Source organism: Apium graveolens, chromosome 7, assembly GCF_009905375.1.
Source record: "Apium graveolens cultivar Ventura chromosome 7, ASM990537v1, whole genome shotgun sequence".
Taxonomy (NCBI): Eukaryota; Viridiplantae; Streptophyta; class Magnoliopsida; order Apiales; family Apiaceae; genus Apium; species Apium graveolens.
The window spans coordinates 14,209,387-14,235,473 of NC_133653.1; the positions used below are offsets into that span (position 1 = coordinate 14,209,387).

Here is a 26,087-nt window from a genome sequence, read left to right on the forward strand (position 1 = left end):
TGAGCAATTAACAACGAAGATCAACGTGGATAAAGAATAACCTTCCATTTTGGGCAATCGATTTTGGGAACTATAACTTATTGATTATTGGTTTTCGAGACTGCCTTGATTATTTTTGAATTATTTCCTAAAAAAGATTAAAGTTGCGGGATTAAAACTTGCTTTATACCTTTATTTGATTCTTCTGATAATGTTCATACTTTACGCCATCATAACGAATAAAGGAATTACACATGCTATTTCTTGAAACTGTACAAAGAGTTTAGACTTGGGGATTTGAATCGGTTGTGGTAAATGATAAAATAAAGAGCTCTTTGGTTGACATCCATGTTTGTTCTCGTATTTGCGGTGTTCAAACTGCCTAGGAATTTAATTAATGTCCATTATCACCATTTTCAGTTATTTCTCAAAATCGGGTTTAATGTAGGATTTACAAGATCAAGCGGACTCTGATGAAGATATCAACACATGGTTTAAGAATACTGGAGTTAAGCCGATTTGAAACATGCGGTGTTGTGAATTTGGACTAGTTAGATCGTCTATTATTTGATAGGCGTTAATCGTAAAAATGCATTTCATTTGAGATAAGACATGTGTAAATAAAATTACGAGCTAAAATATCGTCTCGAATTTATTGCACACACTATTTTATGAATCGTCCACTAAATCGTGGGTTTTCGTAAAAATAGTCTCCCACTTTTTGGTACCGGCATTCTGTGTACATTTACTGCCCGCTCTAAGCAATACATTTGGTTTAAAAATGTCGTTTGAAGAGATTATTTGAAATTTTATCCTTCCTATGTTTTTTTAAATTTTTTTTCCGCAAGTAATGTAAATTACAAGTTGCTTAAAAAGAAAAATAGTTCTAAGAAAAATGGAAGCGATTCAAAAATTGATTTGAAATTGCAGCACTCTCCCCGTATGTGTTAAAACTTAATTAAAATGACCCGATTGCAATCCTCGACCCAAACCGACATAAAAAACACTAATCTTGACATGCAAAAGACAAACCCAAATTTGCCTAGGGCGGGAATACGACACCCCCAAAATAAATTCTATTTTTTGATTTCGTGTGAGACAAAAACAAATACATACAAATCTCTCTCTTATCTCTCTCCTCTTCCCCCTTTTCTCTCTCTAGGGTTTCTTTAAATTCAAATTTAGGCGTTTTAAATCTCGCCATGCAAAATTGAAGAGAGGATAGAGAGAAAGAGAAGGATGAGTCTACGTAAAGGTTCCAAAGTTTGGGTCCAGGATAGAGACTCCGCTTGGATTGCCGCTGAGGTCACCGATTTCGTCGGAAAACAAGTTCAACTTCTCACTGAATTTAACAAAAAGGTATACTCTAATCTCTCTCTCTCTCTCTCTCTCTCTCTCTCTCTCCCCCTCTCCCTCTCCCTCGATATCCCCCCTCTCCCCCCGGTGTGTCACATAAAGTGTGATGCTGGTGGAATTTGATGATTTTAATAACTTTTTCTAACTGATTTCTGTTTATAACTATGTAGATATGTATGTACAATGTATTGAATTTAACAAAAAAGTATAATTAATCTCTCTCCCCCCCCTTTCTCTCTCTTTGTGTCTAATGGAATTGGCGTTTAGTGAAGTGATGCGATAAAAAATGATTTATATTGATGAGGAGTTATTGCATAAGCCTGATGCTAGTGGGATTTGATGATTTTAATGAACTTTTCAAACTGGTTTCTGTGTATATGTAGATATGTGTGTGAAATGTATTGAATTGGTGTTTGTTTAACTGCATTTGTTGCGGAGTGGAATTGATGAAGTGGAGTGCTGGTGGAATTTGATGTTTGATCTGACCTCTGTGTATAACTATGTATCTGTAGTTATAATTTATTGAATTGTAGTTTAGTGGAACGATGTAATTTGATCGGTATGTTGCGGATGGAAATGATGAAGTGGAACACCGGCAGAGTTTGGTGTTTTCCAAGCTTATTTTAATCTATGTGTTTTGACTTTATATTTGTAATTCATTAGTGTTTATTGAACTGTACCGGTTTGTTGTTTTTTAATGCAAAATGAAACAATGAAGTGGAATACAGATGGAAATTGATGTTTTGTAAACAAGTTTCCTTGTTTAGCTATATATTTATATGATGTGTTCAATTAGTGTTTATTGAATTGATTTGATGGTTGTTGATGCAAAATGAATCAATGAAGTGGAATACCGATTGAATTTGTTGTTTTATAAACTTTTATAAACCAATCTCTGTGGATAGCTATAGATAACTCATATTTATAAATATTTAAAATGTTCGGAATTAGTGTTACTGAATTGATATGATGATATTCAGTGTGTAAAAAACTGATGAAGTGGAGTACTTAATTGAAATTCAATAACTTTATATATTTATAATGTATTGAATTGGCGTTTATTGTACTGATTTATTGAGATTAGTTGTGAAGTGTTTTGATAAAGTGGAATACTGGTGGAATTTGATGATATAGGTATTGGTTTTGCCGGAGAAGTTGTTTTTAAGAGATGAAGAGGCGGATCATGGCGGAGTTGATGATATGACTAAATTGACGTATTTGAATGAACCTGGCGTGCTTGATAATTTGAAGAGGAGATATGCTTTGAATGAAATTTATGTGAGTTTTCGTGCTTTTGTTTGTTTATGGATAATAAAGTTCGTCATTATGGTTTTAATCTTGTGTCTGCTTTAGAGAATGGATTATTTTTAAGGATGGGCTTGATTTTGTTATTACTCCTTTCTTCGTAATATATTCTTTATTTGTTTGTGTATGTAAACTCTTATTTTGTAAAACGTTTTTACTCTATTGTATTGTATATTTGTGTATATAAGAACAGAGTTTTTAATGTCCACTTTATTAATTTCTAAATTTCACTCTAGGTAATTCTTTACTAGTAATTGTGTGTTTTGATAGTTTATTAGATAATTTAATTACAGGAATGTAAAAGGTGTGCCTAGAGACAACTTGAAAGGCCTGCCATGAGGCCCATTTCAACCTATTATAGATATGATTTGTGGGCCAACCCGATTCCTAACATCCTGGAATTATTGCGATTACCTTCTACTTTTCTTTTTCTTTAGGCCATATGCAAATTTTAATTTGGATCCCTTGTTTTCTTTGCAGGATTAGATATCCTTACACACTATAAATTAATTTGAATAGAAACTATGTATTGTCGTTTTGGTCCTTCTGATGTGGTCACTAGACACGACAATTTAGTACACGACTTGAAAGTTTAGTGTTTGTGTTTAAATTTTGAGTTAACGAAATGAAAGTACACGAAAGGATTTAGTGTCGTGTTTTTATTTACCCATCAAGTACATGACACGACACGAAAGTGCAAGACATAATTAGTTAAATAGAATATTTATTTATAATATATATATTATAATAACACAATTAATAATATACAATTTGATGTTAATTATAGAATTTTATAAATAAAAGAAGTATAATATCAATTAATATCTATAATATTAATATTTAAAAATTATAAAGCATAAATTAATATTTTATATTTTCCTATTCGTGTACATCTGGCGTGTATATCGTGCACTTTTATGTTGTGTATTTTGTGTACATGAGAAATTTATGTACTCTCATGGCGCTTCGTTTTTTCTCAAGTCGTGTTGGTGTTTATGTTTTGTTTGTAAAAATTAAGGCAATATTCCAGTTTTTATGTATCTCAATATATGACAACATTTAGTTATTTGCATTTCTCAAAACAAGTAGCGTAAAGTAAATGCATTAATAAATACATGATTTGACGAGGATATTGCTGGTTGACTTGGGAAGTGCTGGGCTACCTTAGTACGTGGTATGTTCTAATTTGTGATTATGGATTCTTTCAAGGATGATTGAAAATGGCAGATAAATAATATTAAAGGCCATAGTTATATTAGTTATATTAAGGCCATAATTATATTAAACCAAGGTTATATTTCTTTTGATAAGCTTTGACTATAATTATATAATTGTTTGAGGAATATGAGCACAAATTTAAGGTACAATTAGGTTCGAAAGAAAACCAAGTTGTAATTATATTCACCATAGTACATTGTATATATATGTGTGTACTATAATAATATGTAATTAGTTTCCAGATGTGCTAAAATTTAAAAACCTTGAAACATCCATTGTACCTCTTGAGGAGAGTCGGGTCTAATATGCGAGTTGTGCGTGCATTTTAAGGTGCTAGGCCTTTTTCTAATACATATGCATATTTATATATTTTTAAATTGAAAATTAAAAATATATAATTTAATTCTTAAGTTAAAAAATTAAAAAAATAAAAGATGTTATTGAGCCCAAATTTAATTTTAAACCCACAAACACACTTGTATTGAGCCCTAATTACATTCCAGCGGCTACGAGTAACGAGAGACCAAAATCACAATCAGACTTCATCATAACCTTCTTCTTCTACCTGGTATTTATATTTTTCTTTCCCTTCTCTTCTTTCACACCCACACACCCACACATATATATGTATGTATTATGTATAGTTGTATACATACTTACATAGTATATGTAAGTATATACACACGCACACAAAATATGTATTTAGTATTTTATTTTATGCATTTATTATATTAATAATAATTATATTAATACGATTTTATTAATAATAAATTATTATTAATATAATAATATACTAGTAATAATGTCTTATTTTTTTTAGTAGACTAGTCTACACTAGTTGACTAGCCCAGATCCATCGACTCGCCGCCTTGACAACCATGCTCTTGAAGAGCCTTAAATCTTAATTTTATTACTTGCAATAATTATGTAGGAAGACTTTTAATTATTAGATTTATTACATAATATCTGTTTGGGTGATATAAGCTTAATAGCACCTAATTTTTGGGTCAACATACTTTTAATTAGGTTTAATCATACCTAAGAATAAGAGGACAAACATGGATACATTGCATCGTACATGATACATCCATTGTTATCACTAGTCGACACGAAGCTACTCAGGCGCCGGGAGTCTCCAAGCTCGACTTGTCGTCGACTAGTTGACGTGAAGGTCATCCAAGAGTCGTAGCCCGACTTGGGGGCTTCATAACCATAATTGTGATCTATATTTTGAACTTATTATTCTATTACTTTTGATCTAAATTATAAAACTAACGTGTTCAATTATATTATATATTGAATCTAGTAATTATATGTATAATGAACACTTTGTCGACTTTTTACGACTAGTCGGGCGACTTGTCGACTAGTCTTCACGAAGGTACTCGGGCGTCGAGGGTCGACTTGGCGCCGTGATAACCTTGGATACATCATATATAGAAAGGCTCGTGGTTTGCTAGAAAAGTACTTAAATTAGTGGTCACACAGTTACAATTGAATGTATACAGCAGAAACATGGAATTGGGAATAGCCTTGTCTTAGTGCTAATGTTCTCACTCTTTATTGATCCTTTTACTTTTTTGCTTCACACTATAAATTTGTTGACAAGTTGATTTCTACTTAATTGTTGGTGATAGACTTATACCGGAAGCATCTTAATTGCTGTAAATCCATTTACCAAGCTTCCACATTTATATAATGTGCACATGATGGAGCAATATAGGGGAGCCCCTTTTGGCGAGTTAAGTCCCCATGTTTTTGCCGTTGCTGATGCATCTTACAGGTTTTTCAAAACTCATTATTTTTTTCTTTTTCCCCCTTGTTATGCTTTATGGCAAAAGCGTTTTGATTGGGTTGTTTTTCTCTTGTCAGAGCAATGATGAGTGATTCTCAGAGCCAGTCGATATTAGTTAGTGGAGAAAGTGGAGCTGGGAAAACTGAGACAACAAAATTGATAATGCAGTATCTTACTTTTGTTGGTGGTCGTGCTGCCAGTGATGATAGGACAGTGGAACAGCAAGTCCTAGAAGTATACCATTCTGTTCTGTTAAATTTTTATATAATTGTCTCTAGTACATAAATGATAATCATAACGTTTGGCCTTCCTGGAATTTTCATGTTTCTACCTGTGGTCTCATTGTAGATTAGTATTTATCTTCATCTGGCACTTAAACTGTTCTAGCGACTTTGTTTTCTTCATTTAGCGGGTTTGTGTCTTAGACAGATCCACTGACCTTGTTAATTTCCACTTGATTCAGTCGAATCCACTGTTGGAGGCATTTGGTAATGCTCGAACCTCTAGAAATGATAATTCAAGGTTAGTCTGGATGGTGTTAGGTTTTACTTGTGCTTCAATTTTTTGGTTACTGCCTTATGTTATGGATGGTAACAGAATATTGTTCTCTTTGTCAAAACATAATTTGTGATCTTCATGGTTTGCCTGAAATGGAATTTGCCATGTATATGTTAGCTGCTTTCTTGCCCCTTCTATCTAAAGAAGAAGCCATACCCCAAATTAAGTTTCTTCGGAATATGTTTCTTTCTTCCTGAATTTGGAGAACATGATTGTTTGTTGGTAAGGTATCGTATCCATCAATTTCTAGTAATTCATTCTGTTTTTCATTCGTTGCAGTCGTTTCGGAAAATTTGTGGAGATTCAGTTTGATAAAAATGGTAGAATATCGGGAGCTGCAATTAGAACTTATCTTCTGGAAAGGTCTCGTGTGGTTCAAATAACTGATCCAGAAAGGAACTACCATTGCTTTTACCAGCTTTGTGCTTCTGGAAGGGTAATCTTTTTCTATTATCAGCTGTTCCGTTGAGACTTGTGTTTACAATGTTAAAATCATTGGGTTTGTGCTTTTTTCCATTTGCAAATCATGCTACAATGAATACGGTTATTTATAATTCTGAGTTGTTGGTAACCCGTCAAATGTTGGTTGTAGGTATTTGTTTCTTAAGAATAGCCACATAGTATACATGACACTTGTGGAATGTGCACTGTTATGGTATTCTATGCAAGTAGAAGTAGGGGGTGAAAACAGCGGGCATGACAGGAAAATTTTTCTGTACACTAGTCAACATAAAGCCTTAAAAACTAAATTATTTGAGAAACGAAGAATAGTCTTTTGCCCAAAATTTTACTTAGTTTGAAAAAGAATCCAATAGATCGAGTATGATTGGCTTTCCGCTTCCACAGAAAAATAAGAAATGAAAAAACAAAGATAAGCACAACAAATCTAGACATCTAGGATCTGTGCTTTAGAGGGTGTTTGTTTTCGCTTAAAAATGGCAATTTGGCTTATAATCCCGCAAACCTTCTGTTTGGCGAATAAGTTAAAAGCAACTTTTTATATCTTATAACTGTAAGTAGATATGGTGGTACATTCTTAAGTTTGTAGTTTGACTTGATAAAAATCAATAAGATTGTCGTTCCATCGAACTTCTCCTACTCCCGTGTCCTATAGTTATTGGTCTATTAATACTGTGTATTATCAATAAAATAATTCAAGCAGATAACGATCTACAAGAAAAAATAATTGTAAAATTTCCAATTTAGCCTAGAGAGTTGAACCTTTTTCAGGAGAGGTAATTCTGCAAGGAGTTGTGTTTCTATTCACAATGCTTCTTTTGAACACGAAATAAATGGGAAAAAAGTTGAGTTTGTTTTTTCAACAATATATGGGACTATACAAAAAATTACAAACAATAGATTAAGATTATGAATTGAGGAGCATGTGTAGTTTATTTTAATTGATGCATTCATCATTTCATCTAAATTTCTTAGAAACCCTTCTCGGTTCTTAATTTTTTTTTTCTATTGTAATTGTGGACTGTTCTGAATCAACTTGCTTATTTTTTGAGCCTGTCTCATGCTATAGGTTGCAGATTCATACAAGCTGGCCCATCCAAGCAACTTCCACTACTTAAATCAAAGTAGTGTTTATGAGCTTGATGGAATAAGTAGTGCCGAGGAATACATGCGGACGAGAAGGGCTATGGATATTGTTGGTATCAGCCACGAAGAACAGGTTTCAAGCATTTGTAAAGCATTAGTCATGCATTAACTAGAATTTTTTGGCTATTGTATCCTGGTCTTCACTTTAATTTTCCTTTATTAGGAAGCGATATTTCGGACTCTAGCTGCAATTCTGCATCTTGGGAACGTTGAGTTTGCTCCAGGAAAAGAGCATGACTCATCAGTTGTTAAGGATCAAAATTCCAATTTCCACTTGCAGATGGCAGCTAATCTTTTCATGTAGGTGAATCTGTTACAATTTTTTTCCTTGTCAGGGTGACCTTTACAAAGATTAAAATTTTTTGTACGTTTTTTCCGGTACATTTTGATATCAAAACACTCAGCTTGATGTTCTACTGTATTAGGATTCTTTCCCTTTTTGTGAATATATATGGAGGATTTCCTTAATGCGTGTGAGCGCCTTCCTTTTTACCTAATAAATTTTGCGGATTTCTTCCTTGTCAAATAATTAGTATACTAATGTATATGACTTGTGCTATGTGTTTGTCACAACTTCAGCCATCTTCAGGAATCCTAGGTCAGGTGGACTACATCGAATCCTAAAAAAGATGCTAATTACATCCTACAAAAAAGCCTGTGTAATGTGGTTTCCAAAAGTCATGTTTCAGTGGATATAGTATTTTATAACTTTTTATTGCCGTAAAGTAAGCACTGAGTTGTATTGCACACTACAGAAATATAATTTATTTTTTATGTAATTTGCAAATGTGACCATTTCGTCTAAAATCTAAATGACCCAGACCAGTGTAAGAAAAACAAATTGAAATAAATACAAAGCTGTGAAGTTGTTGGATTCATTGTATGTATAGGGATCAATAACTAACGAGATGTGAAATTGTTAAAAAAAATAAATAAATGATTGACTAATGTAAGAAGGTACTAAAAGCAATTACTACATGCCGCGGTAAACAAGAAGTCTCTGTTTATGATTCATGGAATCCATTTAAAATTCATTTTAATGAATCCTGACCAATATTTCTTTAGTAAATTGTAATCAAAGATAAATATGGAGGGGTATAGAGATTAGACCATGTATGCCCCGTCTTTACTACCCTTGTTCTTCCCTTACTCGATTATGGTTCTTGGAAACACTTAATCCCCCAAATTTTTGTTCTCAGGGATTTATATCAAATTCGTAAAGTCAGGGCAAGTAAAATGTTTATTTATATATATTTTGTAGAATACACGTTTCAGGTTTTTTCTCATCATTTTTATTGACATATCATGTAAATTTATATGTTTGTCTCTTGCCAAAATGATCTTGTGTTCAGATTGTATTGTAATCTTCTCATTATGAAAAAATATTACAAACGAATCTTTTTAAGGTATAAAAATAAAGTCTACTGTCTACTCCAGGAACACTTATAAGGTAACAGGAATATCACAATATTAGCAAATAAGAATGAAATAGATGGTCGTAATTGTTTTGCCAAACACCCTGTAGTCGGAATAAGAGCTTTTGATTTTATTTCTTTTTAGCAATATTCACAGTCATAGATGTCATAAAAACAATAACTAAAGCCATGGAAAACCAAGGCGTCTGATTACATGCTAAAAAACCTTATTCTGTTTCAGCAAATTCTAACCAATTTACATTGCTAGTTATAATCTGCAGGCAAGTAAGATTTTTGTCATATTTTTATGTATTTTTCCTGGGTACATTACATGCTTATTTCTGTAATTGTTTTTAGTTTATTATTTTATCTCCTTTAGAGGTGATATTATATGCAGATTGCAAGCTATGACAGTGATGTCCTTTACTTCACAAACACATTTCTATGGTTTTAGTTACCTAAATGGTAATATAAAAGAAATTACCACATTTTTGGCTTATAGTAATTTTTATTGGCACATATTTCTGTGCACATACTAAGTGACATGCTTTTTTTTTAAAATTTTAAGAGCTTAAATTTGTAGCAGCACAGAAAACGATCTTGATTATATCATTGAGGTTTATTTTGTGATTTTTTTTAATGGTATGAACTTGCATTGTTTTTAGGTGTGACTTGAACCTTTTGATTGCAACACTCTCCACCCGGTCAATTCAGACCCGTGAAGGAAATATTGTTAAGGCTCTTGACTGTAATGCTGCTGTTGCAAGCCGTGATACTTTGGCAAAGACTGTTTATGCTAGGCTGTTTGATTGGTATGCTGGCTACTGCCAATATCACTGATATTATATATATATATATGTATTTTTGGATGAATGTCTTTTATGATAGTAAATTTGTTTTCTGGTAATGTTCTGTGCTGCAGGCTGGTTGAGAAGATCAATAGATCAGTTGGGCAAGATGTTAATTCTCGGATGCAAATAGGGGTCTTGGACATTTATGGATTTGAATGCTTTAGGCAAAACAGGTCTTCTCACTTTATAAGTGATTATTTTCTCTTTATTTGTTGTTAATTAGTAAATAGTTTTACTGGCATATAATATAAACTTCTATGTGTTGGATAACTGGCGGACACTTTTGTGTGAAATGAAGAAAATAATATTTTTAAGTTGAGATGATAAGTTTATAGTCAAGTCACTATTAAACAATACCAGAGAAATATAGAATCTTAATGTAGGTTAAGAACAAATGAAGTGAGGCCAAAAACATGTAATGAATTTTGTTCATTTGCAAATGAATTTTGCAATGTAGCGTATATTTGATTTTGCCACAATAATTTTTTTTTGCTTTTTTTTAATAGATGAAGTTTTGTTGGTACCTCTCTTGGTAGACTGCTAAATGCTCTAAAGGCACCTCGCAGAAGCTAACATACTGCCTCTGTGGGACATCTTGGATAATCCAACTTATTTGAAAAAACTGTTTACCCAAGAACTTAAAAGCATAACATAATATAAAGCACATAACTTGTGTGTCTACTGTCCTTGAGTGTTTGCTAGTTGTAAGATTGACAGAGTTTTAAATATTTGTGGAATGAAAATTATTCATTAGGTAGATATTCCTCCTGCTATTGATCAGTGAAAGTTTTTTTTCCCTCAGTTTTGAGCAGTTCTGCATAAATTTTGCAAATGAGAAGCTTCAGCAGCATTTCAATGAGGTCCATACCAACTATTCATTATTTTTAATACACCATCATTCGAATTATTTAATGCTGTTTGCAGAAAGTGAAACAAGGTTTGACTTGTTAATACTGTGCATTTTTGGATCTTTCAGCATGTATTCAAGATGGAGCAGGAAGAATATCGCAAGGAAGAAATCAATTGGAGCTATATTGAATTTATTGATAACCAAGATGTCCTGGATCTGATAGAGAAGGTTCCCCCTTAAGTTGGACTGATTTCAGACTACTGATTATATGTATTTGTATATTTGTCTACCATGTTTGTACTGTTAAATGCGTTTGTTGTAGCTTGTATGAAATAAACTAGTATCTCTTATCAACGTATTTAGGACTTGTAGAGCCTACGCTTCTGCAGGAAAAATCATTCTTGTTTTCTTACTAATAAATAATAATTGATATGATAGATGTGATCATTAATTTTCTTACTATATCATATTTTAAATGTCGAGTCTGTCATTAGTCAACAGATGAAACTCTTTGACACACTTTGCTTTTTATATTTCTTTACTTGTCACATTGCTCAATGCCATACTGCATTTTTCCGATTATTTGTTGGTTTGATGTCACATATTATTTACAACCTAAAGTGTGCTTTCAACATGATTTGCAGAAGCCTATAGGGATAATTGGTCTTCTGGATGAAGCTTGGTACAATATTAGTTCTCTACTATGAATTGGTGCGTGTTAATTTTCTGTAATAGTTCGTCACAGTCTTTTCTTATCCTGATTTCCTGATTATGCAGCATGTTTCCTAAATCGACTCATGAAACATTTTCAAACAAGCTCTTCCGCAATTGTGGCAGCCACCCTAGATTGGACAAGGCAAAATTTTGTGAAACAGATTTCACTCTCTCCCATTATGCTGGCAAGGTACCATAATAGCTACTTGCATAATGCACATAAGGATTTGATTTATTTGAAGAACATTAATCATGATAGAAAATTCTTTATGATTCTGAAGGTCACATATCAGACGGATACATTTCTGGACAAAAATCGTGACTATATCGTGGTTGAACACCACAATCTTTTATCTTCCTCGAAATGCTCCTTTGTTTCTGGTCTTTTTCCTTCTGTAGCCGAGGAAACGTCAAGATCTTCATACAAGTTCTCTTCAGTGGCGTCTCGATTCAAGGTATATGCAGTTATATGACTTTCAATTGATTCTGTCTACTTCGACTACATGGGTGGCTATGCGAAAAAATACGTAAAACAAATGCAATAGACTATGATGTGTACATGAGTACTTTCATTAGGTAGCATTTACTCGGGATAAAATTCTAGCATAAATACTCTCTTGTGTTGTCTTAGAGTTGAGACTTTTTTGTTTGTGTGAAGGTTTTTCATGGTAGTAAGCATTCATATTATTCTTCAAAAACCTATATATGATGCAACTAATCTCATCTTTTTTTAATTGTTTTTTGCTAAGCTAGCTTTTTAATTGTAGCAACAACTTCAAGCTCTCATGGAGACCCTCAGTGCAACAGAGCCTCACTATATTCGATGCGTCAAGCCAAACTCTTTGAACAGGCCTCAAAAATTTGAAAATCAAAGTATTTTACATCAGTTACGCTGTGGGGTTAGTATCATTTTCCCTTTTTAAGTGAACAATTTTTTGCTGATAAAACTCCGTTAAAATTTATATTCTGATCAGTTGATTTTCTTGTCTCTTATCCTTCTCTAGTTGGTACTTCTGTTAGTTATCTTCTTAAAGCACGAAAGACAGTCATGTACCAACTTCACAAATGCTTTTGACACCTTTGTTGAAGTTTTCTTAATTTTGTTTGTGAAGAAGAATTTTAGATAATAATCAGCATTAGATCATATGATTGGTCTTCTCATAAAGTCAAATGTCATAATAATTTTATCATAGATGGATGCCCCATCAAATAATTTTAACACAAAAGCATTTCTCGTCATTAAAAGTTAAGAAAAACTGAGTGTACCAGTAGCTGATTTCAGTCACTTGTTTGATACTGTTTTCAGATCAGTGACCAAATTGATATATTAAGCCTTCTTTAGTGACTCACTTGATAATATACCCGATTGTGTTGAATACAAGATCTCTCTCTTTCTCTGTGTGTGTGTGGGTGTGTATGTATTTATAAGGCTAAATTTTTTATTTTCTGAGTTCCAGTTTGGAATACCCGTGTCTTGTTGATATGAGAATGTCGTATACCCTTAGCAAGTTAGCAGCAAGTCTTATATCCTCTTGCTACTCTCATATGGGGGCATGTGAAGCCTTTGTCTTCTTTCATTTTTTATTATTTTCACTTCAACTTGTATGATTGATTAGTGATTTCCTTTGCACTTAGTTTGCTCTATTGATGGTAAGTAGATCTCATATGGGTTGCTCACTCAAAAGTAAGTATTATACGGTTTAATGGTGAATATTGACATTGAACAGGGAGTTTTAGAGGCTGTTCGGATTAGTCTAGCAGGTTATCCCACTCGGAAGACATATCATGAATTTGTAGATCGTTTTGGGCTACTTGCTATGGAAATAATGGAGGGAAGGTCAGTTTCTTATTTTTCTGCTCGTGGTACTAAATTGTTATACCATAATCTGCTAATATCCCAGTGGTCCGGTCTTTCCCTGATTATGTTGAGTTCTTTTAATGCAAGTGAAATGCTTACAACGAATAAATAATCTTGCACATGCTATTTACTAATGTACAGTGTTAAAGCTAAATGGGTGTTCATCTCTTGCCTAAATATACAGTGTGAAATATGTGTTTGCTTCTTAGTGAGGGTATTAAAATACTAATGCACAGTGGCAGAGCCAGACTAAGATTTTAAGGCGGGCCAAAATACGTGCTATGCAAAAAAGTTGAATAAAAACGAAAAGAAGACTAAATTGAGGAACTTTCTTTCTGCAAACAGCATCAAATTTGAACCGAAAACAGTGTTAAACCTCTAGGACATTATTTCAGTAGTACTAGCATATAGTTATTTAATTAATGTAAGTATCATTTTAAAGATTTCTAGCTTGATTTAGGTAGAATGCCAACAGAAAAAAATAAGATATGTAAGTTAAATGAAAATATGTTATAATCATTGTAATTTGGAGATTTAAGGGAGGGAGCTGATAAAAGGTAATCCTTCTTATTGGGCTTTATTGTGGATGAGTTGCTGGGCTACACTTAAAAAAAGCTCGATTTTCAGATTTCAGGGTATGCTACCACTGATGTTTGGGATACTGACCCTCCTGCCTTGCTAATGTGTATATGTTGAAAATTTAGGAATGTTCAGGAAACTTGGCAATTTAATAGCTATTTATGCTTAATATAAGTTTTGGTTTTGTTTGAAATGATCATTGGCGTTCATTATGTAATATCTTATCGGGTGAGTCAGTTGTATCGACTATAATATCAATTTATCAAGTAGTTCTTCTAGACTCTATGTGTTCCCACTGGAAATATTCGTCCATACTTTTAGGAAAATTGTGCCTTTTGTTTTAGCAGTTGTTTGTAGATTTGAAATTTTTAGCCCATTTTTTGAAAGACCCGGCGTACATGATTTTAGGAACTACTTGCATATATATTAGGTGACCACTTGTCCTTCATGATATCAAACAATTAATTGATGCAAGATGTTTTCTGGATAACATTTTTCTGAAATAGTTGGGGCTTCTGTTGGCGTCAGCTTTCCTGACCCTTGAGATTCAGTTTAATGGAAATAGAGTAGGTTGTACTTGTCAGTTATTGTCAGTTCTAACTTAAATAAACAATGTACAGCTCTAGCCTCTAGTCATATTTGAAGCCTGTAGATGACAATGTCGACGTATCAATGGCCCGTAGATGATTATGTCAATGTATTAATGTTGGAGTGAGAAGCTGAGTAGTTTTTTTATGCAGTAATGATATGGCTGCTTCATTTGTTTACTTAATGACATTTATGTGCACACTACACAGTATGCTTATATGCTCGTTTGGAGTTTCAATATTGTTGTGGGTAGAGCATGTTCATCTATAATGGTTCTATGTAGGCATTATTTATGAGCAGCTCATCTCAAAGTTTACTTCATTAGAATTGCTTGTGCTGTCCTTTTTGATGCCTAATAAATTTGTTGCTTAAATAATGTTCTTCAGCTTCTCATGTTTTCTATTTAATAACTGTTGCAGTTATGATGAAAAATCCATGACTGAGAAAATACTAAGGAAGTTGAAGCTTGAGAATTTTCAGGTATTCACTCTGCATGTTGTATGCTGAACGGTTTAAATTTTTAGTTTGGTTAATATAAGCTCTTGTATATTTAGAAGATTCCTTCTCTGAACATACTCCGTTGAAGTTTCACTTAATATTGGAAACTTGGTTTGCTTCTTTTCCATGTTCAGTTGGGGAAGACCAAAGTTTTTCTCAGGGCTGGCCAGATTGGTATCTTAGACTCACAACGCGCAGAGGTCTTGGATGTTGCTGCAAAGCATATCCAAGGCCGATTAAAGACATTTATTGCATGCAGGGAATTCATTGCGAATCGGACTTCTGCCATTTCTCTACAAGCATATTGCAGAGGTTTCTAATTTTTCCTTGTCTTAATATTAAGTGTTAATCATCTTGTTCAACTGCTATCTAGGTTATTTATTATCGCATATGCTGTCATTCATTTCGTAAATTTTAAAACTTAATTAGCCATCAAAGAACAAAATATAAAGGGTATGAAATAATTAGCAATTATAAAGCATATGAAAGATGCATGAGAAGTATAATGTTATTTTAGTGAAATTGTTGTCAGATATGGTGCTACTGGTTTCTGTTGCATATGATGATTGGTGATATTGCAACTTATAGCCATAGGCAGCAATCTTTATGTTCTTGTAGCAGCTAGGGTTTGTGCATCAGCATTGTTGAATTTATCGTGTGCCCCCCCTTCATTTTGCATGTAGATGTCCCTCCATAGTGTATTTTGAAGTAGTTTCTTGTGTGTTAAATGAAAAACAAAAAAAGATATCTTTCCATGTAGTTTCTGAAGCCTGGTTTAAACAAGCACATGTTGATATGACAATCTAGAATCTAATTCCATTACTGAAGCAAAATCCATCAGATCCTGAAAGTATAAGCTTGACAGCTGGAACCTTTATTTTCAATTTCAAGTTTGTGTCATGCTTAAATTTATAGTCTAATGCTTGGAAAATTCACAAGGAACTTTCACTGCATCGGCTATTGCTGCTTACTACGTTCTAATATTGACTAATATCTATTAATTCATCTGAGAAAACATATTGATTACAAATAGCTATTCACAGGTATATCAGCCCGAACAAGCAATATTTATACATTGTACGTAGATATTTTTGTTTGATGGTCGAGGCTGTGTAGCAATTTATATTTTTATTTGATGGTCAAGGCTGTTGAACAATTTTTTTTTGTTTGATGGTCGAGGCTGTTGAGCAATTCATTGGGTCAATATTACTTTCTGGTATGGACTAATATATTAATACATCTGAGGTTGATTGCAAATGGCTATTCACAAGTTTCCTGAACAAGCAACAGTAATACATTTTACATATTTTTTTCTTGATGGTAGAGGCTGTTGAGCAATACATTGGGTCCACAGTACTTTCTTTTCAACACAGATCAAATACATTTCTACTCATATATGTTCGTCTTGCTATGCCAGTTGTGGTCTAAGCTATGATGGCTATTTTCTTTGGTACAAGGCACAAGCTGCATATTTTTCTCTCTGTGCTACACTCTAGGACTTGCGTTGCTTGAGATGTGATGCAGTTTAAAAGCTATTTTACATTAAAATAATGTCACTCTGCAGGTCATCTTGCTCGTAAAACATATGCTGCGATAAGAGAGGCAACAGCTGCCATTATAATACAGAAATATGGCAGGAGATGGCTGCTCAAGCATGCCTATATGCAGCTCCGTTCCTCTGCCATGCTTATGCAAGCATGCATACATGGTTTCTTGACTCGTCAGAGATTTTTGTGTAGGAAAAGGAATAGGGCTGCTACCATTATTCAGGTGAACGATCTCATTTCTGTTGCATGTTTAATTTTCTTTTCTCATATGTAACAATACTTCACTAAGTAGCAGATACAGTCATATAAAGGCACATTGAGACAGTTGAGTGACTTTTATCCTAAATATAAGTTTACTTGATTGATAGAAGCTGCTTGAATGGCAATTAAATACAGGTTTATATAATTAAATGGCGTTAATCAACAAAAGACTAGTTGATTGTTATATAACTGACATCGACAGAAGTTACCATAGAATTCTGTTCTGCATTTCGACTGTTGCTGTGGGCGCCCTACCTGTAGTATGTGGAGGGTTTATATGTTTTTTGTCATTTGTGATAGTGTAGATGGCATGTCATCCCAATGTGTTTCTTATCTAGTTTAATATATCCTGCTAATTGACATACATATGCCGGAAAACGATATCAACTTGTACGTCCGTTCTATGGAAGAGTTACAAATTAGTGGTTATTTGTATCGATGCGATTACCAAGCATATACTTATGCCTCCTCTCAATGCATGTTCCTCTTGGGCTACGTACATTTTTCTAGCGTATTTGATATTATATCTTTTGGTTCAAGGATTGTCACTTTTGTAGTTTCTCAACTAAACTTCAAAATTGTAAGCTGAACTAAAACTTAGCTCCCAATACCGTATGCTATTCTAAGCTGTATGTTATCGCGTGATCATATACCTATATATATGTCTGCCACAGTAACTAGAATCAGTAGCTGCTAGTATTTCCAATGGTATGAGGTATATCGATTTAGATAATCAGCTGCTTACCATTGGTAAAACATCCATGTTCATTGCATATACTGTGTACTTGTTGTACGAAGACTGACATTGATCTGTCTATCAAAATACAATTCAGGGACTGTGAATTCGGTATCTTATTACCAATATCCTTCAAATGCTATTTTGCTCTCTCACTCTTACTGAAGTGTTCATTCTGATGGTCAATGTTATTTATGCATGACCTCATTTGTTTCTCAAATTTACAGTCTCAATGGCGAATGCGTAAGGTGCGTGCTGCTTATAGTCATCGACAATCTAATATAATAGCAATTCAGTGCCTATGGAGGCGAAAGTTGGCAAGAAGAGAGCTTCGGAAACTGAAAAAGGTGAACAAGTTTTTTGAATGTACATAAATGATTGTTTCATTTTTTCAAGTTGATGGATTCTTGTTTCCTTGATGCTAATGGCATGTCCCATCTATTTATGCGATGCAAAATCGTGTTATCTAGAAGGCAGAAGCGTATGTTACTTGTTTCTCTCTCTCTCTCTCTCTCCTCAATATTAGATGATACTATTGACATTTCAGTAGTCGATAAGTTTAACTGATCATCTCAACAACTCTTGGAGTTTTTTGTTTGGTTTTATAATCTGATTACTTTTGTTCTATGGGATATTCAGTTGAATGGTTTTGTTTTATAACCAACTTCGGTTGCGAATGTATAAACTTGTCCTTATAATATCCCCATGTGTTGTTACAAGTTGTTCTAAACATGTTTTGGTGTTGTGTTTTTGCCGAACACCTATTCTTTCTCCCCTTTCTTGATTATATTGCTTTTGTTTCTCTGGTGGCATGTTATGTATCAATTTTTTTTGCTTAACAGGAGGCTAATGAGGCTGGTGCTCTTCGCCTTGCAAAAACAAAGCTTGAGAGGCAGCTGGATGATCTTACATGGCGGTTGCAGTTGGAAAAAAGATTGCGGGTAGGTTTTTCTGTTTTTCATTATATACTTGATGTTTTGACTTGTGAGTACCACCATAAAAGTTTTTTATACCTGGATTGTTCTGTTCTTAATTAGTCTATCAAAGTCCTTGATCTTGTCCCACAGTTTTTATACCTGGATTGTTCTGTTCTTAGTTACTCCACCAAAGTCCTTGATGTTGTCCTTGAATTCGGGACATATCCCGTCCCTTGTGTGAGCGATAAGCAATCATCATGTAGCGAAAATATAAAATGATCAATTCCCATGACTTAACAATGTTTTGAGGTGAAATACCTTTACACTTGGTCTGTTACAATTTAGGAAACACATGGGGTTAAGATGAATCTGCAGAAATAATATTTTTCAAGTGTATCTTTGATATATATATATATATATATTTAACATATAACATGCTAATAAATTGAGAGGTTAATGAAACGCTCTGTCTTACCTCAAGAAGAAGTACAAATTGCCACCCTAACATCCTAGTCAAATCATCTCTCAACTACTAAATGTAGATATCTAGCACATTTAGATATAGCACGTCATTTTGTTAATTTTTGATGGAGCAATCAGATAAAGAGTCATCAAGACTTTTGGGATGTAGCCCATGTCTATCTTAATCGGCATTTTTATCTTCTCACGCAATTAGTAAGTTTATCTCATGTATTGTTGTGTCGTTTAGTTGTCTAAGATTTTTTTTACCAAGTATCCACTTTAATGTTAACAATCTCGATTATTTTGGTCACAGGTGTCAAATGAAGAAGTAAAGGGAGTGGAAATCGCAAAACTTCAGAAGACAGTGCAATCTCTAAGTCTTGAATTGGATGCTGCTAAGTTGGCCACAGTTAATGAATGCAACAAGAACGCTGTGCTGCAAAATCAGCTGATATTGTCAATGAAGGAAAAAACATCTCTGGAAAGAGAACTTACTACATTGGCTGATCTAAGAAATGAAAATGCAGTTTTAAAGGTAACTATGTTCACATATATTACAGTCATGCCCTAGAAGAATATGTATATCTGAATTTTGAGATGGACAATTTACGTAGTGCGTTTGCTTGACGAATGCATATAGTTTTTGTATTTTCATAATTTGTTCGTAGTCACTGTGACTCAAACATTTCCAATGGGCTGAGAGTATTTACAGTATGACTATTGCTAATATTTCTATTTCCTCGTCGAGGTTTGTTAGGTCACTAGGATTTTCAGATTAAAGTGTTTTGTAACTGTAGTATGATTTAGGAGTAAGACTATCTTAATTTTGCTTGCAGAATTCCTTAAACACCTTTCAGGCAAAGAATTTGGCTCTCGAACGAGATCTTGTGAAAGCTAAACAAGATACTGACGATACTGTTAAGAAGTTGAGGGAAGTTGAACAAACATGCTCCCAACTGCAGAAGGATTTGCGAAGGTCTATCCCATCACTTAATTATTCTTTACCATACTCTACTGTCACACTGACTTTTATATAATCTTTTTATTCTGCTAAGCTTCACCACTTGAAGTTCAAATATTTATATTAAACTTAAAGTTATAAGAATAAACTTTCAGGTTTATAATTGTCATCATGAACCTCTAAACTAATCTGAGGCAGCAACGAGAATTGAGGATATTATTGCACACTTGAATTTATAATAAATAGTAATTTACGTAATAAAGTGTCAATATCAGTGCCTGATTTCTGATTCTGTCCTCGTCGTCGTGATCATATACTAAATCCATAATAAATATTGCAAGATACTTTAACTGCGTGTGTAACAACTAATGACAAAATGATGTAGGACAAGGTGTGGAGTGGTTAAACAGGGATAAAAACGTATCTGTGTAAAGAATTGGCAATAAACACAATAAATCCGCATATTCAGCTCACATAATTCAACTCTAATGAATAATGACGATTACGATTGTATAGAAAGATATTCTAATACTTGGAGAGCAAGTAAGATCCTAAATAATACTCCCTCCGTCCCGTTCATTTCTATACAGTTTATTAATGCTCGACACGCATTTTAAGAAAAAGTAATTAAAATAATTGATAAAAATTATGTTATAAAGGAGCGTTAAAATGCGTGCCGAGTCCCCGTCCCCCAATGTATAGATCCTAAAAAAACAGAGGGAGTAGCAACCTGACCCTTATTAATATATGATAATCACTACCTAAAAAGCCTCCTTTATTTAATAGAGCTAATAATTATCTAATTCTAAAGAAATTACTAAACTAATCGCAACTAATTTTTTCTTTACAAAGAAATATAAAATTATAAACAGTTCTGGACCACATAATGCACCAATGCTCTTATGTACTTGATATATGTTCCGCGTCCTACTTGCATCTGCTTTGTCCTATAACAAGCTACAATTATTTATGGCTGGAATATGTCTATTTAAACTAATAGCGTCTATGCTTCAAAAAAATAAATAAAATAATAATGTTTATTTAATCTAGCTCGTCTTCCAACATGTTGTATCTGATAATTAAAGATCATTGTTTGTTGTGTTTTGTAGTATCTGTTATGTGGCTGATTCTTAGTTTCTTACAGTTTTATTTATAAATTATTTTCTTTAGTTCTGTAGAAATATTGCATCATTACTTGAGTTTTTTGTAGATGCAAGGTCGTGGTATTATTTATATCAAAGATTTGCTTTCTTTTTATATTTATGTTCTGCGATAACAGTTTGGAGGAGAAACTCTCAAACTTAGATGGTGAGAATCTTGTTCTGCGGCAAAAAACATTGACTTCAACTCCAAAAAGCAACTTGCCTGGCTTTCCTAAGCCATTTATGGATGTAAGTAAGCCCACCTAGATTCTCTTGGTACTAACTAATCAGCTTGTAAAATAAATTCAAAGAATTTACGTGATAGTTAAATCTGTTAATTACTTAAGTTTCTGAATGCTTGTTGATAATTTTAAATATTGAAACAGAAGTTCTCTGGTGCACTTTCTCTTCCGTCCATTGATCAGAGATCTGCATTTGTAAGTTCCCATCCATTTCTATATGTTTACAAGAATGGAAATTTTGGCTGCCTTATCTTTATTAATGCATTTCATTGTTTCTCAAAGGAATCACCTACACCCACAAAAATTATTCAACCACCTTCACAAGGTCAATCTGATTCACGGCGTGCAAAGCTAACTTTGGAGAAGCATCAGGTTCTTGTCTTAATTTGAATGTAGATTATGTAACATTTGGATCAGGGAGTTGCTATGTACAAGCGACTTCTTTGAGTTTTGGCAATTTTATTTTCCTTGCAAAATGAAGGCTTCATATTATGTATTCTTGATACAATTTGTTGCAGGAGAATTACGAAATCCTTTCACGATGCATACGAGAAAATTTGGGATTCAAAGATGGTAAACCAGTCGCTGCTTGTGTTATTTACAAATGCCTTCTAAATTGGCACGCCTTTGAGACAGAGAGAACTGCTATCTTTGACCATATCATTGAGGAAATCAATACTGTTCTGAAGGTGATAAATTAAATAACTAGTTTTAGGTGTGTATGAATACCTAAACATCGATTAATAATATGGACATACCGACCCTATTAGTTCGGCAAATGTTTCAGTTGTGACCCTTCTCAGCCAAAAGACGTGGAAGCCAAATGTTTCAATAGTGAAGCAATTTTTGGCCAGAGAAGGATCAATTGAGAGTTGAGACACTTATCAAGTAAAGAGGGTTGGGATGTACCATTTGTGGATTGGTATGGCCATTGCAACATTATGTTTAGTTGATCATTTGATATGTTTTTTTGGCTGTTTTTCAGGTGGAGGACGAGAATTCCATTTTGCCTTACTGGCTGTCGAATGCATCGGCGCTTCTGTGCCTCCTGCAGAGAAATATACGTTCTAATGGGTTCTTGTCTGCAAGTTCTAAGCGTTCTGCTGGTTCCACTGGGCTAAATGGGAGGATTGCACAAGTAAGTTTTGCAATTTCTCTTCTTCATTTCTCGGATAGCTTTGCTTACACTAGCAATCATCCACTAGCAAATCTAGGAGTGTTGTATAGACTTTAATGTCGTGAATCAATGAAGTAACTGGTTTAATAATACATATGATTTAGCCTGTAGGTCTTAAAAGCATGTAATCTAATACGGGAGACGAGAAGTGTCTGATGGTTATAAAGAATTGGCGGCTTGGTTGCACAACCATCTAACTAACAGCTTCTTCTGCTAATTATGTAAAACGAATAAGAAAATTCAATGTATAACAAAATTGTTCCTAATAAATATCTGTATTTTCTTGCAAAAAGAACTACCGTGGTTAAAATGATTTGTGATAATCTACTTTAAAGTTATATTAAACTATGCAATCAATTACATCAAAAGAACGACCCCCAAATGGATATATTTTTTTGGTCGATGTTCTAACTCCATAGCTCTGCATTACTAGTCCTTGAGCTTTCCGATTTTCATACTGCAAGTTTTTTCCTAAGTACTTGTATAATCCTTCAGCATAGCCAAACAATTGTACCACTATTATTAACATACTTAACTTAAATGGACGTTAGTATTTTGTAATTAGAAGGCACTAAGCTTTGAGTAAGTTCTACACTCTGTTTCTGCTGTCGGTAACTAAAAATACAATTCTTTCTACAGAAAGACGTGTTATATACTTTACTTTTTTGCTGTTCTTAGGGCCTTAAATCTCCTTTCAAATATATTGGTTATGAGGATGGCTTATCGCATACGGAGGCCAGATATCCTGCTATTTTATTTAAACAACAGTTGACTGCCTGTGTGGAGAAGATTTTTGGCCTGATTCGTGATAATCTGAAGAAGGAAATATCGCCGTTGTTGGGTCTCTGCATCCAGGTTTGTATTAATTTCTTTTAATGAATTAATTTTAGATGTTTCAAGTTTCTGTAAATTCGCCATGTAAATTAAAGAGAAAACAATTCTGAAAGCCACCTGGCTGCTGTTTATCAGTGAGCTGAAGGCTTCAATCAGTCAGCATGGCGCACAAAAAACTTACAAAGCCAACAGTAGCTCTTGTGTTCTATAAGCATGATCCCCCCAAGATGGGGTGTAATGTTCTTGTTATTAAGTTTTATGGATCTGATTGTACTTCGAAGCCCTTTCATTATCTTCAAATTCGTGACTAGAAATTTGATCTGAAAATCTACAATGATAAAAGTTTGCAATGAATTGTACATAAATACTAAATAATATTCTTTAGTGAATTGACTAGAACTGAAAGGCAAACCAATATGGATTTTGCCCAGCAAAGTAACTTTTCGGAACTCAATATAAATTATATTTTTAATTTTGTAATATTCAACCCTTGTAGCTAAGCTGGCTACTGGAAAAGGCTTTATTGACCCTTGAATCAGAGGTTACCACTTTAAAATATCCGAGAGGCTTATATAAAAGTTAAAACCTCTAATGCTTTTGATAGGATTTTTTTTTTCTAATTATTTTTGTTGACAAGTTTTCGTATTGCAATTGGAGTGCATTAAGTCCTTGATTCATGTAATTTTTTGGCTTGTCAAAGGCACCCAAGATTCAACGAGTTCACGGTGGAAAGTCATCGAGATCTCCTGGAAATGCTCCTCAACAATCACCTGGTAGTCAATGGGATAGCATTATCAAATTTTTGGATTCTCTTATGAATCGTCTACGTTCAAATCATGTATGTTAAAATTTCACAAAGAAAAAATATTTTACGCTCGGATTGTGCATTTCTACTACGTTTTGTGTACTTGTAAACTAATGCTTCTCTTTTGCAGGTTCCCTCATTCTTCATTCGTAAATTGGCGACCCAGGTTTTCTCGTTTATTAATATTTCACTCTTTAATAGGTAATTCCTATGATGGTTTTTATTTTCACTCGATCGTTAAATAATTTTCTGGCTTAATGTGATTGAAACTTCGTTGCTAGTCTTCTATTGCGGAGAGAGTGTTGCACGTTTACAAACGGGGAATATGTAAAATCTGGTCTAGCAGAATTAGAGAAATGGATTGTCAATGCAAAAGATGAGGTGTAATTTATTTTTTAATTACTTTGTGCTTCTATGATGGAATTAAATTTTTAAAGACTGGGCGTTAAATTATTGCCAATTGTAGTTTGCAGGAACCTCCTGGCATGAACTAAATTATATACGACAAGCTGTTGGTTTTCTGGTATGACTAACCGAGCTGCAGCTGCTATAAGATGTGTATTTGTTTGCCTTGTTGGCATGTTTATATATTGTCATCTGTAATCTTGTTCAGGTAATCCACCAAAAGAGAAAAAAATCTCTTGAAGAGATAAGGCAAGATCTTTGTCCGGTATGGCCTTCTGTGTTCAGTCATTTTGAATCAGCATGATATCTCCCTTATGCTTGCTTCTAAATTTTCAGGCGAGTATATACCAGTAAGACTGTAAGGGTAAGAATATTAATGGTTAATTATCTTGTTTGGGACTTTTGCAGGCGTTGACTGTGAGACAAATTTATCGGATAAGTACAATGTACTGGGATGACAAGTATGGAACTCAGAGTGTCTCAAATGAGGCAAGTTCATTAATTGTTTCTTAATTGAGTGTGAATGAAGTCATAATCCCTGTATGTCAAGTAATGTGTATGATGTTTCAGGTAGTCAGTGAAATGAGAGAAATTTTGAACAAAGATTCTCAGAATTTAACATCAAATTCGTTTCTACTGGACGATGATCTGAGGTGAATGCATGAGCTCCTTACTTTATGTGGCGTGTGTTATTACTTTATATGTGGATGTAGTCTGTCATTATTCATATCGTTACTTCTCTATGTTGAAGCTGCTATAACACCATGATAAAGTATTTTGACATCAGATGGTTTTATTGATGTTTTCATTTTTACCTATTTTTGCAGTATTCCGTTTTCAACTGAAGACATATATATGGCGATTCCTGCAATAGATCCTTCTGATATGGAAGTTCCACCAGTTTTGTCTAAAAATCCGTCTGTACAGTTTTTGCTGAGCAAGTAGAGTAGTGTTGTGCAGCATCCTTGGTTTATTTGGATGTGTCCAGCTTTGTCCTTGGAAGAATGCACAATTAATATACAGAAAAACCCGTCTTAGATTGGCGGTATATGATTTAGTGCACAAATGACGAGATATCATGCACAGCCACAATCCGGTAAATTGGGTAATTTATACCTGGGAATCGGATACATGCTGGAAATTGGATGATGCTAAAGAATGTGATGTCTGGCAAGTGTTGTATATATTAAGTAGTTGCTGTTAACATGTCTCACGTAGAGCTCCTCACTTTAGGCCATATTCTTAAGTAGGTAGGTGTAAACCCATGTCTTTGATGTTGTAAATTTATTTTTAGGTTCCAGAGGTAGGTAGGTAGATGCCTTGGCCAATGTTCTCAACAATTTCCTTCTAGCTGCAATACTGTTCTAGCCAAGACATAAGAATTTAATTAACTTAATTTAATGTATATTTAATAGTTTTTTTGTACCCA

At 33.8% G+C, this 26,087-nt stretch overlaps 1 protein-coding gene across 2 annotated transcripts; it reads left to right on the top strand.

Annotated features, from left to right (window-relative positions):
- Window positions 1-1,053: 1,053 nt before the first annotated feature.
- On the top strand, window positions 1,054-26,087 carry LOC141675198 (myosin-15). 2 transcript variants are annotated; one of them, XM_074481911.1, is made up of 38 exons: window positions 1,054-1,338; window positions 2,470-2,613; window positions 5,496-5,641; window positions 5,731-5,887; window positions 6,117-6,175; window positions 6,491-6,647; window positions 7,740-7,889; window positions 7,980-8,116; window positions 9,897-10,043; window positions 10,154-10,255; window positions 10,885-10,942; window positions 11,059-11,160; window positions 11,577-11,614; window positions 11,710-11,836; window positions 11,928-12,101; window positions 12,414-12,545; window positions 13,374-13,483; window positions 15,091-15,151; window positions 15,304-15,481; window positions 16,734-16,939; window positions 17,941-18,060; window positions 18,556-18,654; window positions 19,406-19,627; window positions 19,929-20,068; window positions 21,333-21,444; window positions 21,582-21,632; window positions 21,720-21,809; window positions 21,956-22,126; window positions 22,423-22,575; window positions 23,293-23,469; window positions 24,149-24,286; window positions 24,384-24,454; window positions 24,535-24,634; window positions 24,720-24,776; window positions 24,867-24,923; window positions 25,067-25,151; window positions 25,233-25,311; window positions 25,486-26,087. In XM_074481911.1, the coding sequence occupies exons 1-38, from the start codon at window positions 1,219-1,221 to the stop codon at window positions 25,601-25,603; spliced, it is 4,545 nt and encodes a 1,514-aa protein (XP_074338012.1). In that variant the 5' UTR covers window positions 1,054-1,218; the 3' UTR covers window positions 25,604-26,087. The 2 variants fall into 2 exon arrangements, with proteins under 2 accessions (XP_074338012.1, XP_074338013.1); XM_074481912.1 differs by having other exon boundaries at window positions 21,585-21,632.

Coding starts and splice junctions, on each gene's coding strand:
- LOC141675198 (XM_074481911.1), top strand. CDS start 1,219: ATGAGTCTACGTAAAGGTTCCAAAGTTTGGGTCCAGGATAGAGACTCC. Junction 15,152..15,303: donor TGAAGCTTGAGAATTTTCAG/GTATTCACTCTG, acceptor TTCCATGTTCAG/TTGGGGAAGACCAAAGTTTT. Junction 21,445..21,581: donor TTCCTAAGCCATTTATGGAT/GTAAGTAAGCCC, acceptor ATATTGAAACAG/AAGTTCTCTGGTGCACTTTC.